Here is a 21865-nt window from a genome sequence, read left to right on the forward strand (position 1 = left end):
TCCCCCTCCCATTCCCAGTCTGACCTTTCTGTCATGGGCCTCCTCCAGTGCCATAGTGAGGCCCACCGGAAATTGGAGGAACAGCACCTCATATTTCGCCTGGGCAGTTTGCAGCCCAGTGGTATGAACATTGACTTCTCCAACTTTAGATAGTTCCTCTGTCCCTCCCGTCCCCTCCTCCTTCCCAGATCTCCCTCTATCTTCCTGTCTCCACCTATATCCTTCCTTTGTCCCGCCCCCCTGACATCAGTCTGAAGAAGGGTCTCGACCCGAAACGTCACCCATTCCTTCTCTCCCGAGATGCTGCCTGACCTGCTGAGTTACTCCAGCATTTTGTGAATAACTCGATTTGCACCAGCATCTGCAGTTATTTTCTTATACTACTTGTGGGATAGTGTTAGTGTACAAGGTGATCACTGGTCGGCGTGGACTCGGTGGGCTGAAGGGCCTGTTTCTGCGCTGTGTCTCTAAAGTCTAAAGGGTTTAGCAAGGCTGATGTCGAGAAGTTCAAGCTTCTAGAATAGGGAATTCAACCTGTATTTCAGAACTTGAGATCAGAAGAGGTTTCTTTGCACTGAGGGGCTGTAATTCTTTGCAGTTCTCGTAGTAGTCTGTCAAAGAATACCTTCAACGTTGAGATCATCAGATTTTGTGTTCAAAGGAAGCCGGGGAAAAGAGGGGAGATAAAAGGCAACAAATTAGCCTTGAGAGAACGTTCACCAATGATCTCATTGAAGCCTAATAGAGGAACTCAAGGCTGACTCTTGTGTGCACTTCTTACGTTCTGAAGTGAAGGAACATGCAGTAAACTCTTTTTTTCCCTCATGTACATCGTCGTGCATTCACTGCCAGGCCAAAACTTCATCGATCTATCAAAACCCACTCAAGGCAAGGCTGCTGCAGAACTGTGCTACCACCTTGGCTTAAATGCACGCAAAGGGAAACGAGCTGGTGCAGAAGGGGTGGGGAAATATTGACAAGAGCAAGTCGCAAGGTGGATGGAAGTTGTGCAAGACCTGTGAGCAGAATTAGGCCATTCGACCCAATTGGTTTGTCAGTTAATTGGTTTGGCATAATTATAAATTGTCCCTAGATCGCAGGATGGTGCTCTTGTGTGGGGATCGCTGGTCGGCGCCCTCTCGGTGGGCCAAAGGGCCTGCTTTCATGCTGTACCTCTAAACTCATCCAAAATGGCTGCCCTGACATTCAATCACGGTTGATCTATTTTTCCCTCTCTACCCTATTCCCGTTAACCTCCGACGCCCTTTACTAATCAATCTCCACTTTAAAAACCCAATGTTCTGGCCTCCACATGCCATCTGTGACTTTAGAGATACCGCCCGGAAACAAACCATTCTGCCCACCGAGTCCGCGCCCACCAGCCATTTCTAATTTACATATTGCGGTAAACACACACTGTAATTTTCCTGCTCAACATTTGAGGTTTGTGAATTGTGATGTTTAATGGTTTCACTGACAAAATACCTTCGTGCGAGGCAAGATTAAAGCCGCGAGATTAGTGTGTGGGCCGGGGGTTATGGGGAGCAGGCAGGGGTTAGGCGGCAGAGATAGATCAACCATGAATGAATGGCAAAGTAGACGATGGGCCGAATGGCCTAATAAACCCCTAGAAATTCAGAGGTTCCAAGGCCAGAATTAGGCCATTTGGCCCATCACCTCTACTCCACCATTCAATCATGGCCGATCTATCTTTCCCTCTCATCCCCATTCTCCTGCCTTCTCCCCACAACCCCTGACACCCGTACTAATCAAAAATCTGTCAATCTTTGCCTTAAAAATATCCATTAACTTAGCCTCCACAGCCGTTAGTGACAATGAATTCCACAGATTCACCACTCTCTGACCAAAGAAATTCCTCCTCACCTGCTTTCCAACGGTACGCCCTTTTATTCTGAGGTTGTGGCCTCTGGTCCTAGACTCTCCCACTGGTGGAAACATCCTCTCCACGTTCACTCTATCCAGGCCTTTCACGATTCAGTAACATTCAATGAGGTTTCCCCCCCTCATCCTTCCAAACGCCATTGAGTACAGGCCCAGTGCCTTCAAACGCTTGTCATATGTTAACCCAATCATTCCTGGGATAATTCTCATGAATTAGGAAAAGGGGATGTACAACGAGATCTGGGTGTCTTAGTGCATCAGTCACTGAAAGGAAGCATGCAGGTACAGCAGGCAGTGAAAAAAGCCAATGGAATGTTGGCCTTTATAACAAGAGGAGTTGAGTATAGGAGCCAAGAGGTCCTTCTGCAGTTGTACAGAGCCCTAGTGAGACCGCACCTGGAGTACTGTGTGCAGTTTTGGTCTCCAAATTTGAGGAAGGATATTCTTGCTATTGAGGGCGTGCAGCGTAGGTTTACTAGGCTGATTCCCGGAATGGCGGGACTGTCATATGTTGAAAGACTGGAGCGACTAGGCTTGTATACACTGGAATTTAGAAGGATGAGAGGGGATCTGATCGAAACGTATAAGATTATTAAGGGGTTGGACACGTTAGAGGCAGGAAACATGTTCCCAATGTTGGGGGAGTCCAGAACAAGGGGCCACAGTTTAAGAATAAGGGGTAGGCCATTTAGAACGGAGATGAGGGGAAAAGAATTCAGTCAGAGAGTTGTGAATCTGTGGAATTCTCCGCCTCAGAAGGCAGTGGAGGCCAATTCTCTGAATGCATTCAAGAGAGAGCTAGATAGAGCTCTTAAGGATAGCGCTGTCAGGGGGTATGGGGAGAAGGCAGGGACAGGGTACTGATTGAGAATGATCAGCCATGATCACATTGAATGGCGGCGCTGGCTCGAAGGGCCGAATGGCCTCCTCCTGCACCTATTGCCTATTGTCTATTCAATTCCTGTGAGCAGGCATTCCGTGAATGGACGGGAAAATGCCCCTCCCTCCGACTCCGAATCAATCAGCATCCTTTGTTTCTGTAAATCCGCCAGGAAGCAACACTCGAATACAACAACAGAATGCCCAAGAAAAATATCCTAATTATCTCTCCCTTGCGATAGAACAAAAGGTAATAACATCTGATAAATGGTTTTCTATTCCTGAACTCGTCTTTGCACCCAATTACACTACCTCGGATGATAACATTTCCGTTTTCCAAACTGCTGACGATTTTCACTGAAGAGGGCCGTATGAATATTTGTAATAATTGCCGTGAAATGTTGTAACAAATGGAATAAACATATCCTTAATCAAACACGATGTAACATGGAATATTATCGGTGGTTTTAAACACATTGGTGCTGCTGCTTTAGTTCGATGTCATTAGTTCTGCTTGCTCTGCTTACCTTAAATAGCCCATGCCGGGCGTTCCGTTGCCCCAACCAGACACTGGTCCCGGGACTGAGGGTTGACTGGGGAGCATCAATGACCCGCTCATAAATCCTATTGGGGAGGGTGGGGGGGGGGGGGGGGGAAGAGAGAAAAAAGACAAACATTTCTCAGGTCAAAAGTTGCAGCCAAACCCCTTTGCAAACCCACCTGCAAAAAAACCAAACCCAGTCTTAAATCTTGCGCAGCTGAATGACATCAATTGATTTGCCTCGGCAGGAACTGCAGATGCTGGTTTACACCAAATTTCAACACAAAACGCTGGAGTAACTCAGCGGAACAGGCAGCGTCTCTGGATAGAAGGAATGGGTGACGCACTGGGTCAAAATGGCTGAAGCAGGGTCTCACACCCATTCCTTCTATCCAGAGATGCTCCCTGTCCCGGTGAGTTACTCCAGCATTTTGTGTCTGTCTCCAATTGATTTGCCAACTCATTTCCACTGCAGAGTAATTACAATTAAAACACAAAGCACTGGTGCTAAAACTCCAGGATAAGCACTCAACTAAGTAAACCAAGCCCAAAGTCAAAGTATTATCTGACTATCTAACTAAATATACCAAGTTACAACAAATAACTCTATGCAAAAATCAGCTATCTACACAGTGGCGCAGCGGTAGAGTTGCTGTCTCACGGCGCCAGAGACCCGGGTTCGATCCTGACTACGGGTGCTGTCTGTGCGGAGTTTACATGTTCTCCCCGTGACCTGCGTGGGTTTTCTCCGGGATCTTCAGTTACTCCCACACTCCAAAGACATACAGGTTTCTAGGTTAATTGGCTTCAGTAAGATTCTAAAATTATCTCTCGTGTGTGTGTGTGCGTGTGATTTAGATTTAGAGATACAGCGCAGAAACAGGCCCTTCGGCCCACCGGGTCCGCGCCGCCCAGCGATCCCCGCACATTAACACTATCCTACACCCACTAGGGACAATTTTTACATTTGCCCAGCCAATTAACCTACAAACGTCTTTGGAGTGTGGGAGGAAACCGAAGATCTCGGAGAAAACCCACGGTGGTAACGGGGAGAACGTACAAACTCCGTACAGTACAGCACCCGTAGTCAGGGTCGAACCTGAGTCTCCGGCGCTGCATTCGCTGTAAGGCAGCAACTCTACGTGTGTGTGTGTGTGTGTGTGTGTGTGTGTGTGTGTGTGTGTGTGTGTGTGTGTGTGTGTGTGCGTGTGTGCGTGCGTGCGTGCGTGCGTGCGTGCGTGCGTGCGTGCGTGCGTGCGTGCGCGCGGGATAATATGGTGGTCGGCGTGGACTCGGTGGGCCGATCAGCGCGTTTCCGCACCGTATCTCTAAACTAAACTAAACTAAAGCAGTTGCCCAGTCAGATAGATTTATGTGTTTCCCTGAATCGTCCTCATAAGTCATTAACTGTCATTGCAAGTCAATTAATTCTATAACAAAGCAGAAAGGCTGAACTATCAGTAAATCACATAATCTGCTGCTCCCGTCCAGGAATAAAATCAACCGGCTACTTGGAGAAAGAAAAAAAAGTCTATTTTTGCGGCACAATAGACAATAGGTGCAGGAGTCGGCCATTCGGCCCTTCGAGCCAGCACCGCCATTCACCGTGATCATGGATGATCATCCACAATCAGTACCCGGTTCCTGCCTTCTCCCCATATCCCCTGACTCCGCCATTATTAAGAGCTCTATCTAACTCTCTCTTGAAAGCATCCAGGGAATGCTTCACATTCTTTGAGAACACTTTTTGGGACTAATGTAGCTGGGACACTGTTGGCCAGTGTGGGCGAGTTTGGCCGAAGGGCCTGTTTCCACACAGTACCACTCAATGACTATGACTTCTGTGGTGTGTTAAGAAGTTATATTGTAGGTCGGTCGAGGAGGGACCCTGCGTGGGAGGGGGGGGGTGGCACCGAGAACAAAGGGGGTCTTTTGGGGGACTATATTGAACACTTTGTCGGCGCCCTTTTCGTGGCAACTCTTTGTATACCTTGTGTGTGCTACGCAAAACAAAGAATTTCACCATGACTTGTCAGATGTGATAATAAGGTATCGTTCATTTATTCACAAGACGCCCAAATTGCCCACAGGGCAGACCCACAGTCAACAACGGGATAAATTACACAGGCTCCACTCCACCAGTTTTAATTGATGGATAAATATAAAACACAATAGCAGAGATAGATTTGCTGTCTTATCTCAACCCCCCAAAAGGTGGCACGGAATTACATGTCATGGAATTATATGGCACAGAAACAGGCCATTCGGCCCAACCTCCCAATGCCAACCGGGCAAGTGAAGCAATTAGGTCGAGCTCATTGCCTGCAATTGGCCCACCCCCCCCTTGTTGTGTCAGTCTTCAAGGAGTGGTGGAGCCCACAATGGTCCATTGTTGGCTGTGGAAGGGATGACACACAAGGGATACGAACACTGAAACTAGCAGGACTGCAGTTTCAGTCGCACAATGAGTGGACATTCCCCTTCGACAAACACCACAATTATCCCCGGTATCTGCATTGCCACAGCCAGCTTGGATAATGGATCTAACCTTCATCAGTCAAATACTGCAGAGAAGTAGAAGTGCCACAGTTAACCAGGCTGACAGCTGTCCCTTTTAACAAAGCAATCTGAAGCAAAAATCAAATCTGGAACCTCTTGCAATCTCCATTTTAAATTAAACGCTCACGCACCACATTCGCCTCACGGCATTGACAATAATTCAATTTCAATTTATTGAGTGCTCTCAGGCCAAATGCACTTGGCCAACCTCATCATTAGAAACACACAAGTTGCAGCATCCACTTTGGTAAATTGATTTTTTTTTTTTTTTTTGTCCTGTCATGCTCTTATTTCTCAATTAATCTTCTCCCAAAATAAAAATGTAGTGAGTATATGAAAAGATTGGCAAACGAGGAATCTCATCATCCAATGTCGCTCCCAGCTCGCAGTTAACTACCTACTGCCAAAGGACTATTGAAACAGGGCAGTTCAAACCTTTCCAAATCAGCTTCCGATCAGCAAGGCCAATTTAATTAAAGTCAACCAACTCTTGAGTAGGTGCTCAGGTTATTATTAACAGTTCCCCACTTAGTCCAGCTAAATAGAACCACCCGCTGATATCAGAGATCGGCTCCCACCCATCCTCAAGGCTTGCTTCGAAGGGTTACTAAAATGTGTTCTGTTCAACAACCAGCCTGGTCTCCACATGGCTTCACAATATCCCAGCACAGCTTGCTACCTTGTTCGCCAAAAAACGAATTTGCCTTGGGACATTTGCTGCCTGACTTCAATGCAATAGACTCTAATAGAAAAAATGGACACAAAATGCTGGAGTAACTCAGCGGGACAGGCAGCGTCTCTGGAGAGAAGGAATGGGTGATGTTTTGGGTCGAGACCCTTCTTCAAAACTCCAGAGATACTGCCTGTCCCACTGATCTGAAGAGAAAGGTCTCGACCCAAAATGACCCTGGGATGGCGGGACTGTCATATGAGGAAAGATTGAAAAGACTAGGCTTGTATTCACTGGAGTTTAGAAGGATGAGGGGGGATCTTATAGAGACATATAAAATTATAAAGGGACTGGACAAGCTAGATGCAGGAAAAATGTTCTCAATGTTGGGGGAGTCCGGAACCAGGGGCCACAGTCTAAGGATAAAGGGGAGGCCATTTAAAACTGAGGTGAGAAGGAACGTTTTCACCCAGAGAGTTGTGAATTTGTGGAATTCTCTGCCACAGAGGGCAGTGGAGGCCAAATCACTGGAAGGATTTATTTATTTTAGATTTAGAGATACAGCGCAGAAACAGGCCCTTCGGCCCACCGGGTCCGCGCCGCCCAGCGATCCCCGCTCATTAACACTGTCCTACACCCACCAGGGACAATTTTTACTAGTGGAATCAAGGGATATGGGGAGAGGTTGGGCACAGGTTACCGATTGTGGATGATCAGCCATAATCACAATGAATGGCGGTGCTGGCTCGAAGGGCCGAATGGCCTCCTCCTGCACCTATTTTCTATGTTTCGATGTTTCAATGACCCAAAACGTCACCCATTCCTTCTCACCAGAGATGCTGCCTGTCCAGCTGAGTTACTCCAGTATTTTGTGTCCATCGTCAGCGTCTGCAGTTCTCTCCTACATAATAGGCTCTTGTCATCACCACCAAATCCAGGTGATCAGCACTGTTCAGTAACAAAGGTGGAAAAGCGTACAGGAGCGATAGAGAGACGCCACAGGGTAGCACAGTAGTTTAGAGATACAGCACGGAAACCGGCCCCTTGGCCCACCGGGTCCATGCTGAGCAGCGATCACCCCGTGCTCTAGCACCATCCTACACATAATTGGGACAATTTACAATTTTGTCAGAAGGCGATTAACCTACAAACCTGCACGTCTTTGGAGTGTGGGAGGAAACGGGAGCACCCGGAGAAAACCCACGCGGGTCACGGGGAGAAAGTGCAAACTTCGAGCAGACAGCACCCTTAGTCAGGATGGAACCCGGGTCTCTGGCGCTGTAAGGCAGCAACTCTACCGCTGCGCCAGAGAGCAGCCTACTGAGTAGTACTGCTCGTGCATTTGTGGCCTGCGTGGGTTTTCTCCGGGTGCTCCGGTTTCCTCCCACGTTCCAAAGACCTGTAGGTTTGTAGGTTAAATGGCTTCAGTTTAGTTTTAGTTTAGAGATACAGCGCTGAAACAGGCCCTTCGGCCCACCGAGTCCGTGCCGCCCAGCGATCCCCGCACACCAACACTATCCTACACATACTAGGGACAATTTTCACAAGCCAATTAGCCTACAAACATGTACTGGTGGGAGGAGACCAGAGATCCTGGAGAAAACCGACGCAGGTCACGGCGGGAGGGGAACGTACAAACTCTGCACAGACAGCACCCGTAGTCAGGATCGAACCGGGGTCTCTGGCGCTGTGAGGCAGCAACTCTACCCCTGCTCCACCCTGTCCCTAGTGTGTAGGATAGAACCAGTGTATGAGTTATCGCTGGTCGGCATGGACTCGGTGGGCCGAAGGGCTTGTTTCTGCACCATATCTCCAAACTAGCCCTCCTAAGATTCCTTGGCACACAAAATCTATTATAGCTGGCAAAATAGAATACATCGCTACTGCTCACACCTAAAGACATCCAATTAAACAGGAGATTCACTCAAGCATTTTGATGCTCACCTACATCGATCTGACCATGTTTTTGCATCAGGATTTGTGTTCAAGGGTGGTAATTATTGTATGTTCAGAGAAAACTAATTTCACAGATTGTGCACTGAAAAATAATTAGTTCTCTTCAATCTAACATATTTAATACTTTCCTAAACTAGACAGTTCAAATATATTAACTGCAATATATAAAATATTACAATGTTTAAAAGGGTAGATTGAGAAATCTGCCATGCTTGTTGACAAATGCAGTTCAAGCAAAATGTCAAATTTGTCACTTTTAATAATCATTTCTCAAACTGGTGTTGATATGGATTTAGACAGTAAAACTTCAGACAACCTGTTGCAATATTGATTGATGCTCTTCAGCGGTTTAAATTGCTTTTTATACGGATTGGGAGAACAGACTTGTTATCAGCTGGTTGGACTCAACTACGCATCTAAAGGTCACGACTGCAGGTCTCAATCTAGAGGCTGGAGCACAAATTTAGTTTTGATCTTTTGTTTTCGAGATACAGCGCGGAAACAGGCCCTTCGGCCCACCGAGTCCGCGCCGACCAGCGATCCCCGCACATTAACACTATCCTAAACCAGAGGCTATTTTTACATTCATACCAGGCCAATTAAACTGCAGACCTGCACGTCATTGGAGTACGGGAGGAAACCGAAGTTCTCTGAGAAAACCGGGAGAACGTACGAACTCCGTGCAGCCAAGCACCCGTAGTCAGGATCGAACCCGGGTCTCTGGCGCTGCAAGCTCTGTAAGGCAGCAACTCTACCGCTGCGCTACCATGCCGGAGAAATTTCTAATCACAAATGTCTTCAACACCATGTTGAGGGATAGGTTCAGGTTTGGCTTTATTATCATCACATGTACCGAGGTACAGTGAAAATCTGTGCTTTGCGTGCTATCCGAGCAGATCAGATAATGCTGTACATAAACACAATCAAGCCAAACCCCAGTGCAATAGGTAGAGCACAGGGGAACACTGACCGGCCCATCACACGTACTGGCCTCTCCACCGTCAGAGGGATCTACAGGAGGGGCTGCCTCGAAAAGGCAGGCAGCATCATCAGAGACCCACACCACCCTGGCCACGCTCTCGTTTCACCCCTGCCATCGGGAGGAAGGTACAGGAGCCTGAAAACTGCAAGGTCCCGGTTCAGGAACAGCTTTTTCCCATCATAGAAACATAGAAAACACAGAAATTAGGTGCAGGAGTAGGCCATTCGGCCCTTCGAGCCTGCACCGCCATTCAATATGATCATGGCTGATCATCCAGCTCAGTAACCTGTACCTGCCTTCTCTCCATACCCCCTGATCCCTTTAGCCACAAGGGCCACATCTAACTCCCTCTTAAATATAGCCAATGAACTGGCCTCAACTACCTTCTGTGGCAGAGAATTCCACAGACTCACCACTCTCTGTGTGAAGAAATGTTTTCTCATCTCGGTCCTAAAAGACTTCCCCCTTATCCTTAAGCTGTGACCCCTGGTTCTGGACTTCCCCAACATCGGGAACAATCTTCCCGCATCTAGCCTCTCCAACCCCTTAAGAATTTTATATGTTTCTATAAGATCCCCCCTCAGTCTTCTAAATTCCAGCGAGTATAAGCCAAGTCTATCCAGTCTTTCTTCATATGAAAGTCCTGCCATCCCAGGGATCAATCTGGTGAACCTTCTCGGTACTCCCTCTAAGGCTAGAATGTCTTTCCTCAGATTTCCTCAGGCTATTGATCACTACGTATTGCAACTAAATCCCAAACTACCAACTGCCTTGATTGCACTCGGGACTGGGGGTGTCTTTTTGTCTTCGCACCATATTGTTTTGTTTTCATTTATTGGACTCATTTTTGCCGTTTATCATGGTATCTACCGAGTACTGTGTTTACATATCCATTGTGCTGCTGCATGTAAGAATTTCATTGTTCCATTTGGGGACATGTGAGAATAAAACACCCTTGACTCTCTTGGTTCTGTTCTGAACATAGAACATACAACAGCATCTCATATTCAGCTTGGGCAGCTTACAACCCAGTGGTATGAGTATTGATTTCTCTGACTTCAAGTAACCCCTTGCATCCCCTCTCTCTCCGTCCCTCCCCCCACCCTGGTGGCCGTACTAGTTTCGCTGTCATTTGTATCCTGAAATGATAGGAATTTGTTCATGTTGTGTAAATTAGTTGAAAGTGGCCAATCTCTGCCAATGTAACTAAAGCATAAGCAGGGGACACGGAGGAACTGCAGACGCTGGTTTACAAAATTAGGACGCCAAGTGCTGGAGTAAGTCAGCGGCTCAGGCTGAGGATAACCTATGGGACACGGGGGAACTGCAGATGCTGGTTTACAACTAAAGACACAAAGTGCTGGATAACTCAGCAAGTCAGGCCGCATGACACGAAAAGCTGGAGTAACTCGGCGGGTCAGGCAGCACCTCTGGAGCAAAGGAATCGGCGATGTGTTTCGGGTTGAGACCCTTCTTCAGACTGAGTGTCAGGGGAATAGACAATAGACAATAGACAATAGGTGCAGGAGGAGGCCATTCGACCCTTCGAGCCAGCACCGCCATTCAATGTGATCATGGCTGATCATTCTCAATCAGTACCCCGTTCCTGCCTTCTCCCCATACCCCCTGACTCTTCTATCCTTAAGAGCTCTACCTAGCTCTCTCTTGAATGCACTCAGAGAATTGGCCTCCACTGCCTTCTGAGGCAGAGAATTCCACAGATTCACAACTCTCTGACTGAAAAAGTTTTTCCTCGTGAAAGGGAAACGAGAGATATAGACGGTGATGTAGAGAGATATAGAACAAATTAATGAAAGATCTGCAAAAAAGTAGCGATGATAAAGGAAACAGGCCATTGTTAGCTGTCTGTTAGGTGGAAATAATACAGACAATGAGACTCATCAAGACGGCTTTGAAGCTGGTGTGATTTGCAGCAGCACAACAGAATATGTAAACATAGTACACTGTAACCAATACAAACAAGAAAGTGTACATACACACACATACTCACATATACACATAAGCACTCACAAAAATGCATGAGCAACTCAGCGGGTCAGACAGCATCTGCCTGAGATGCTGCCTGACCCGCTGAGTTTCTCCAGCTTTTTGAGTCTATCTTTGGTTTAAACCAGCATCTGCAGTTCCTTCCTGCAGAGAGCATTCATTAACTTTAAGTGAACCGAGCTAAAACAAAGTAAATGGAAAATCACAAGTTTAAGATTAATTCCCAATTGGTTGCTCTAAATTGCTTGTACTGTGGCTTGTGATTGTTTGCAGGCAGCCCCAGAAATTCAATCCATTAATTTCTCGGTAACAGCCTTTTGTTTTGTCTCAGGGGCAACTTGTTTTCACACGTCTTAAATGTACTTATTTGTCATTCTTTACCCATTATTGATTTCAATCCCTGTTATTGAGTTCAATGAACCCAATTTCTGTTATCAGAGGTTAATTATTGTCCCAAAGCATTGTGGGTTGCAACTCAAGATGAATCAAGATTCAACTCAGTGGCCCATCGGTAGAGTTGCTGCCTTACTGCGCCAGAGACCCGAGTTCCATCCTGACTACGGGTGCTGTCCTTACGGAGTTTGTACGTTCTCCCCGTGACCGCGTGGGTTTTCTCCGGGTCCTCTGGTTTCCACCCACACTCCAAAGATGTGCAGGTCTGTCGGTTAATTGGCCTTGATAAAATTGTAAATGGTCTCTAGTGTGTGTGTAGGACAGTGCTAGAATATGGGGGGTTGCAGGTCGGTGCGGATTCGGTGGGTCGAAGGGCTCGCTTCCGCGCTGTATCTCTGAACTACTGTGCTCCCCTTGTACTGCGTGTTCTCCGGGTGCTCCGGTTTCCTTCCACACACCAAAGACGTGGGGGTTTGTAGGTCAACCGGCATCTGCAAGTTGTTCCTAGTGTGAAGGATAGTGCTAGTGTACGGGGATCGTTGGTCGACACGGACTCAGTGGGTCGAAGGCCCTTTTTCCACGCTGTGTCTCTAAACTAAACTAAACTCAAGTAACAAAATTGGGAGGGGGGGTGGGGGGGTTTAGAATTGACACTCTATTTAGCTTTTCTGGTTCTGGTTCTGGTTGATTACCGCGCAAACACCTCATAAGTGATTATCTATGTCGCGCAGGTCGCAGTGAGTAGAGTCGTGATTAAATTTTGAAGTGGGCCTTTTTGACCAAGTTGAGGAGTTGCTCAATCCCCTTTTTAAATGACTGAACATCGGGGGCGGTGTGTGTGTGTTGGGTAGTAACATATTCCATTCCCTTGGCTGAAGGGAATATTGGTAGCAAAGTTTATTGAAATTTTGTCGCTCTATTTAGCTTAGCAGTGTCCCATATTCCCTTTCTCCAGGGATGCTGTCTGACCTGCTGAGTCACTGCGTCCAACTTCTCTTTAGTTTAGCTCCAGGTCGAGTTCCATGCATCGTGCAAACTAGGTGCCTCTTGCTGCAGAGGCCACGATGCCGATCTTACCTGTTACAATCCACGTGAAGCAGGAGGCGGGAGGCGCTGACAGAGAGTGCGACGCGGTGCCACAGTCCGTCGGCCAGTCGATACGGGAACACCTCAGTCCTGGACCGCCCGTTGAAACTGTAGTGATATCTTATCTCATCTCTTTGGCCACTGCTCTCCAGTTCAAAATACCTGCAACAAGGGTACGCTATTTAACAGCGGCATCCAGTGTAAACATTAAATTATCACAGGCACAGTGTACTTATTAAAGCACTCATACATTACACAAGACTCACTCTAAGTTACCAACTAAACTACAGTATCGCAGGTATTTATTCACAAAATGCTGGAGTACCTCAGCGGGTCAGGCAGCATCTCAGGAGTGAAGGAATGGGTGACGTTTCGGGTCGAGACCCTTCTTCAGACTACAGACTTCTTAAACTACAGTATCGCAGCCTGCAGAAACTAAGAACTGCAGATGCTGGTATTAGGTTTACAGATACAGCACGGAAACAGGCCCTTCGGCCCTCCTTGCCCGCGCCGACCAGCGATTAAGCGAGTAGCTCAGCAGGTCAGGCAGCATCTAAGGAGAACATGGACAGGGGACATTCTGGGACAAGACCTTTCTTGTGTATATGTGTATACGTCGGTATGTATGTACAGTATATGCACATATATGTGTACATGCATATACTCTCTATTGACTCTCCATTTAGTTTAGCAGCGTCACCTATGGCTCTTCTCCAGATACTGTCTCTGGCATACCAGAGATGTATGTATATACACAGTATATGTGGATATCTATGCATATACACATGTATATGTGGAGATGTATGCATATACACGTATATATGGATATCTATGTATATACATCCTCTCCACATCCACTCGATCCAAGCCTTTCACTATTCTGTATGTTTCAAAGAGGTCCCACCTCATTCTTCTAAACTCCAGCGAGTACAGGCCCAGTGCCGACAAAAGCTCACCATAGGTTAACCCACTCATTCCTGGTATCGCAAAATGCTGGAGTAACTCAGCAGGTCAGGCAGCATCTAGGAGAGAGGGAATGGGTGACGTTTTGGGTCGAGACCCTTCTTCACACTGATGTCAGGGTGGCGGGACAAAGAAAGGGGTATAGGTGGAGACAGGCAGTGCATACTCCAGCATTTTGTGATACCTTCAATTTGTACCAGCATCTGAAGTTATTTTCCTATACTCATTCATGGGGTCATTCTTCTAAACTTTGACTCTTCTTCAGACTAATCATGGTGGGGAACAAGAAACATGGGGGGGGGAGGCAGGACAAAGCGTGGCAGGTAATAGGTCGACACGGGCAAAGGAGGGGTTTTGATAGGGAGATGGTTGGAACAAAGGCCAGAGATAAGAACAGAAGGGGTGAGACTGGTTTGAACAGTTGTGATTGTGAAGCCAGAAGGAGCAAAGTAGTGGGGAGGAGAGGGGTGGTGGGGGGGGGGGGGGGGGGGGGGGTGAAAGGGAAAATGGGTAGGAGTCCAGGTGAGGCACAGGGGAAGGAAGGAAGGGTTTAAGTGAGAGGTTACCTACAATTACCTATGGGTAATTGGTTGATTCCCTTATCTGTACACCTGTAAATGGCTCGATTGTAATCATGCATTGTCTTTCCTCTGACTGGATAGCGCACAACCAAAGCTCTATACTGCACCACGTTACACATGACAATAAACTTAACAAAATGTATTTGTCTGTGCTTTTTGTACAGTCTATACTGATTGGGTTTTACAGCGTACTATGTTTACATATCTGGAGAGAAGGAATGAGTAACATTCAGTCTGAAGAAGGGTCTCGACCCAAAACGTCGCCCATTCCTTCTCTGACATTTCAGAGCGAGACCTTTCTTTCTTCAGGTTCTTCCAACCTGAAGAAAGGCCTCGACCCGAAACATCCCATGTTCTCCAGAGATGCTGCCTGTCCCACTGAGTTACTCTAGCAATTCGTGTCTACCTTCCACTTAAACCAGCCTCTGCAGTTCTTTCCTACCCATGTCTACATAGCTGTCGTGCTTCTGCAAGTAAGAAATTCATTGTTCCGTTTCAGGAGACATGACAATGAAATACTCTCGTCCCTTGCTCCATTTTTGTCGCAAATATATTTCCTCCAGATTGCCGTCCAAATGCAACCTTCTCTATTTCATAAAGACTGGAGAGGCTAGGCTTGTATACACTGGAATTTAGAAGGATGAGAGGGGATCTTATCGAAAGGTATAAGATTATTAAGGGGTTGGACACGTTAGAGGCAGGAAACATGTTCCCAATGTTGGGGGAGTCCAGCACCAGGGGGCCACAGTTTAAGAATAAAGGTTAGGCCATTTAGAACGGAGATGAGGAAAAACTTTTTCAGTCAGAGAGTTGTGAATCCGTGGAATTCTCTGCCTCAGAAGGCAGAGGAGGCCAATTCTCTGAACGCATTCAAGAGAGAGCTAGATAGAGCTCTTAAGGATAGCGGAGTCAGGGGGTATGGGGAGAAGGCAGGAACGGGGTACTGATTGAGAATGATCAGCCATGATCACATTGAATGGCGGTGCTGGCTCGAAGGGCCGAATGGCCTCCTCCTGCACCTATTGTCTATTGTCTAGTTGAACTCTGCAGCGATGCCCTCAGGAGTGGGGTGACACGGATCTGCTTCGGTCCAGAATCTTACCGCCGAGCGAAGCACACAGCTAGAGAAAAGATTCAGGTCAGACAGAGACACACACAACAAAAAAATCTAAACCATTTTCCATGTGAGAGAGAGAAGAAAAAAAAATGATGAAACCTTTACACAGAGAACTCTGGAAATAATTTTAAATTGACAGCTAAAAATGAAAGCAAACTCAATAATTTAAAAGAGGAAAGTAGGGCAAAGATAATGTGAAGCACAGGCTGAGAATAAAATATAGATATCTACTGGGTCATCAGTTACCATGGGTAGGAGCATTGGGATTTAACTGGTGGACCACACCGTTACTGCCTACAGACACAGCCTACAGCCAAAGTACACAGCGCGGCAAATACACAAATGTAAACCATTGTACTATCTATACACACGTTCGTAAGTGACAGGAGCAACATTAGGCCCTTCGGCCCATCGAGTCTACTCCGCCATTTCAATCATAGCTGATCAATCTCTCGTTCCCATCCCACTCTCCTGCCCTCTCCCCCATAACTCCTGACACCCGTACTAATCACGAATCTATCTATCTCCGCCTTAAGAATATCCACTGACTTGGCCTCCACAGCCACAGATTCACCACCCTCTGACTTGAGAGGCGCAGATACAGAGGCATCTATCTAGGAATCTCTAGCATCCCACAGCAAAATGCTCAAGGCAGCGTCCAATGCGAGGAATATTTCCACTCTGAACACTAATTCGCACACACGACAAAATTAGTTTTCTTCCTCCATGTAGACTTTCCCCACAGAGACGACTTCACGGGTGGAGAGCATCGGCCTTGGCTGCACCGAGCTTCAATGAATCCTCCTCACAGTCACCCGTGGCCTGAAATGTGCTGGTGGAGTCACCACCTCAGGTCCTTCATAATAAATACCCTTCCTAACGGGATGTCGAGAGAGGCAAGCGCCAAGAGTCTTTTATTGTCGTGTGCCCCAGATAGAACGATGACATTCTTACTTGCAGCAGCACAACAGAATATGTAAACATAGTACACTGTAAACAATATAATAAATGAGAAAAGTTCAGTGTATGTATATATACACACACACATATATATACACACACACATATATACACACACAAAAATACGCACATACATATATATATATATATACACACACACACACATATACACACATATACACACACACATATACACACACACATATATACACACACACACATATACACACATATACACACACACATATACACACACAGACACACATATATACACACACATATATACACACACACACACATATATGCACACACACATATACACACATACATATACACACACACATATATACACATACATATACATATATACACACACGTATACATATATACATATTCACACACACATATATACACACACACATATACACACACACATATACACACATATATATACACACACACATATATACACACGCATATATACACACACACACAGATACACACATATACATATATACACACACAGATACACACACATACACATAGATACACACCCACATATATACACATGCATATATATATGTACACACACACACATATATACATACACACACACACATATATACATACACACATATATATATGCACATATATACATATATATATACACACATATACATACACACACAATTTCTATATACACACACACACATAAAAAACAAACGAACAATAGTGGGAAAAGATAAAACCGATGCCGCCAAGTCTCTGTAGTTGAGAGCTTATTTGGATTTATAAACACTCGTTGCATTAACTGCACAGTTATGCACTAGTCTCTGCCAATCGCACTTCACATTTTAACTCCTTTGGCAACGAGTGTTTAAGTAATTTCGCTGTTGTAGACAAGCTAATCAAGGATAAAACCCTTGAGAATGAATCCAGTTTCTACTTTATACCAGCAAATACTCGAAATGTGTAGGAAGGAACTGCAGATGCAGGTTAAAACCAAAGATAGACACAAACAGCGCCAGAGACCAGTATTCGATCCCAACTACGGGTGCTGTCTAAACGGAGTTTGTACGTTCTCCCCGTGACCTGCGTGGGTTTTCTCCGAGATCTCCGGTTTCCTCCCATGCTCCAAAGACGTACAGGTTTGTAAGTTGATTGGTTTGGTATAAATGTATATTTCCCCCAGTGTGTGTAGGATAGTGTTAAAGTGGAGGGTATCGCTGGTCGGTGCAGACTCGGTGGAGCTGGTTTAAGTGGTGTATCTCTAAACTAAACTAAAAAGCTGGAGTAACTCAGCGGGCCAGGTGGCATCTCTGGAGAAAAGGAAGAGGTGACATTTCGGGTCGAGACCCTTCTTCAGACTGAGCGTCAGGGGAGAGGGAAACGAGAGATATACAAGGTCCATAGAACAAAAGAATGAAAGATATGCAGAAAGCAGTGATGTTCAAGGAAGGTTGGAGCCCACAATGGTCCATTGTTGGCTGTGGGCGAGGTGATAACCAGTTATATTGGCAGTGAAACTCAACAGGACGACAGTGAAACAAGTACAACGAGCAGGGCGGGGGAGGGAAGACGAGAGAAGGGATGCCAGGGTTACTTGAAGTTAGAGAAATCAATATAGTACATTCAGGTTGCCCAAGGGAAATGTTTAATGGTGGTGTGAGGCCGAGTCAAAGGAACCAAGTAAGCTAAACAGACACCAGAATATTTCACTCAGTACCAAAAGGCAGGAGTGTTTTATTGTCATATATCCCAAAATCGTAAGGTCATCAGATCATGTGATTGACATGGAATTAGGCCACTCGGCCCATCCAGTCTATCCCGTCATTCAATCATGGCTGTTCTATCTCTCCCTCTCTCCCTCCTAGCCCCAATAGAAATGGAACAATGACATTCTTACTTGCGGAAACACAACAGATATGCAAACATATGGCGCAGTTGCAAATAACTGGACCGATTTGTGAATAATCGCAATGAGTAGATCATTTATATAATATAAAAACCGTGCAATTTATGTGCCTCACTGCAACATGGCATAATTTATGCTGAGGTTTAGTGTTGTGTTTGTTTAGCTTTAGTTTAGTTTAGAGATACAGCGCGGAAACAGGCCCTTCGGCCCATCGAGTCCACACCGACCAGCGATCCCCACACATTAACGCTATCCCACACGCACTAGGGACAATTCTGCATTTATAACCAAGCCAATTAACCTACAAGCCTGTACGTCTTTGGAGTGTGGGAGGAAACTGAAGATCTCAGAGAAATCCCATGAGGTCACGGGGAGAACGTACAAACTCTGTACAGACAGCACCCGTAGTCAGGATTGAACCCGGTTCTCCGGCGCTGTTAAGCGCTGTAAGGCAGCAACACTACCGCTGTGCCACTGCCACCATCATTATCTTGTTAATGCAATCACCGTCATTTAAACGGTAGACTTGATTGTGAGGGAAAATGGGTTCATATTCAATTCAAGCATACAAAACTAACAAACTGAGACTAATCGATCGGGCTCACTTTGATAATAAAAGGCTGATGAGTGCTACCATTCACAATACTTTTGGAAAATGGGAGTTCAGTTTCGAACACAATCTAAATCAATAAAGGAATCGCCATGTTTTATGGAAATAATAACATATGTAACTACCTGCTGACGATTTTGTGTTTGTGTTTTCTCTGCTGTGCGAAGCATGACACTTGTCTCAGAAGCTGAACCTAATTGGGCTCTCATTTATCACAACGGTAAACCTGCCAGGCATCTGGTGCAATATCATCACTAATATGCATCGATGGTGCACACAAAGGTGTCCTCAGATTTTCATTCCCCCTCTCTGTCTAATGAACACAGGTACATTTTACACGAGGAGAGAAGCAATATCCACCCGCCGTGATTGATTTATTTATGCTCTAGGAGTCGATCAATACACGCTGACTTTGCTGCCTCTGGAAAACGCCAGGACGTCAGAGGACTGGAGGAAGCCACTCCGCACATCAAAGCTGCCCCGCCAAAATACCGCTGGCCGATCTGCCTCAGTTCCCCCGGGAAGAAGGTACAGGAGCCTGAAAACTGTAACGTCCAGGTGCAGGAGCAGGTTCTTCCCAACAGCCATCAAGCTACTAAACATGACAACCTCCAAATAAGCATATATATATATATATATATACATACACACACACACACACACACATATATACACACACACATATATATATATATACATACACACAAACACACACACATATATATATACACACACATATATATACATACACACAAACACACACACATATATATATATATATATGTGTGTGTGGGTGTGTGTGTGTATATATGTGTATATATAGTATAAGAAAATAACTGCAGATGCTGGTACAAATCGATTTATTCACAAAATGCTGGAGTAACTCAGCAGGTCAGGCAGCATCTCGGGAGAGAAGGAATGGGTGACGTTTCGGGTCGAGACCCTTCTTCAGACTGAGTTACTCCAGCATTATGTGTATATATATACACACACACATATATATATATATATATATATATATATATATATATATATATATATATATATACATACACACACACACACACACATATATAATATATATATATACACACACACACACACACACCCACATATATATATACATATATATATATATATATATATATATATATATATACATATATATATATTTATACATAGGTATACCTACATATATATGTGCTGGAGGTTACCTAAAATTAGAGAATTCAATGTTCCCCCATTAGCTTTTCCCCATCATTAGCACCGTGATGGAAATAGTTGTCAGAAGTATAATCAAATGACACTTAATCACCAACAACCTGCCCTCTGATGATTGTTTGAAGTGCTGCCAAGACCACTCAGCTCGATTTTAATCATAACCTTGATTCAACTCAACTTGCATGAGCTATCAATTCCAGAGGTGCGGTGAGAACAACCAACCCTTGCCCCCTAAAGCAGCAACTAATCAAACACCAGTAAAATGCATTGAACTGAAGTCAATTGAGGTCAAAGTGGAAACTCTCCATGAGTCATGCCTGCCTTAACCAAAGGTGGTTACGATTGTAGACACTCAACGCTGGAGGAACTCAGCGGGACAGGCAGCATCTCAGGATAGAAGGAATGGGTGATGTTTCGGGTCGAGACCCTTCTTCAGACATTTCGACCCGAAACATCACCCATTCCTTCTCTCCAGAGACGCTGCCTGTCCCGCTGAGTTACTCCAACATTGTGTCTAACTTTGGTGTAAACCAGCATCTGCAGTTCCTTCCTACACATGGTTGATATAGTTCAAGGTTAATTATCTCTACATCAGACCATTTGTGCATGAGTACCTCAAGGCAGTCTCCTCCACCCAACTACTTCACCACTTCCTCCACACAAGGTGCAAAGGGGGCTGTTAACTGTAGAGTTGTCCATCATTATAGGGCGGCACGGTGGCGCAGCGGTAGTTGCTGCCTCACAGCGCCAGAGACCCGGGTTCGATCCTGACTGCGGGCGCCGTCCGTACAAAGTTTGTACGTTCTCCCCGTGACCTGCGTGGGTTTTCTCTGGGTCCTCCGGTTTCCTCCCACACTTCAAAGGCGTACAGGTTTGTAGGTTAATTGGCTGCTGAAAATTTGTAAATTGTCCCAGGGGTCACAGCTTAAGGATAAGGGGGAAGTCTTTTAGGACCGAGATGAGAAAACATTTCTTCACACAGAGAGTGGTGAGTCTGTGGAATTCTCTGCCACAGAAGGTAGTTGAGGCCAGTTCATTGGCTATATTTAAGAGGGAGTTAGATGTGGCCCTTTTTGCTAAAGGGATCAGGGAGTATGGAGAGAAGGCAGGTACAGGCTACTGAGCTGAATGATCAGCCATGATCATATTGAATGGCGGTGCAGGCTCGAAGGGCCGAATGGCCTACTCCTGCACCTATTTTCTATGTTTCTATGTTTCTATGTCCCTAGTGTGTCGGATGATGTCAGTGTGCGTGGATCGCTGGTCGGCACGGACTCGGTGGACCGAATGGCCAGCTTCAGCACTGTATCACTAAACGAAGCTGAACTAAACCATTGGCATCATCCATATTCTTCCATTCCCTACACATCCATGTCCTAATCCAAAAGTCTCTTAAATGCCACTATCGTATCTACATCAACCACTACCCCCGGAAGCGCGTTCCAGGCACCCACCACTCTCTGTGTAGAAAACCTGCCCTGCACATCCCTTTTACACTTTGCCCCTCTCACCCTGTAGCTATG

General features: G+C 45.8%; 1 protein-coding gene across 1 annotated transcript in view; it reads right to left on the bottom strand.

Moving 5' to 3' along the window:
- LOC144602176 (protein kinase C-binding protein NELL1-like) overlaps positions 1–21865 on the bottom strand; it is a 452218-nt gene that overhangs the window by 416663 nt on the left and 13690 nt on the right. Inside the window, exons 4-5 of the mRNA XM_078414912.1 lie at positions 12967–13137; positions 3309–3405 (exon numbers count right to left, since the gene is read on the bottom strand). Of these exons, the coding sequence (XP_078271038.1) occupies positions 3309–3405; positions 12967–13137 (268 nt within the window). The remainder of the gene's footprint in view (positions 1–3308; positions 3406–12966; positions 13138–21865) is intronic.

This window comes from Rhinoraja longicauda, chromosome 18, assembly GCF_053455715.1.
Source record: "Rhinoraja longicauda isolate Sanriku21f chromosome 18, sRhiLon1.1, whole genome shotgun sequence".
In the NCBI taxonomy this organism is placed as follows: domain Eukaryota; kingdom Metazoa; phylum Chordata; class Chondrichthyes; order Rajiformes; family Arhynchobatidae; genus Rhinoraja; species Rhinoraja longicauda.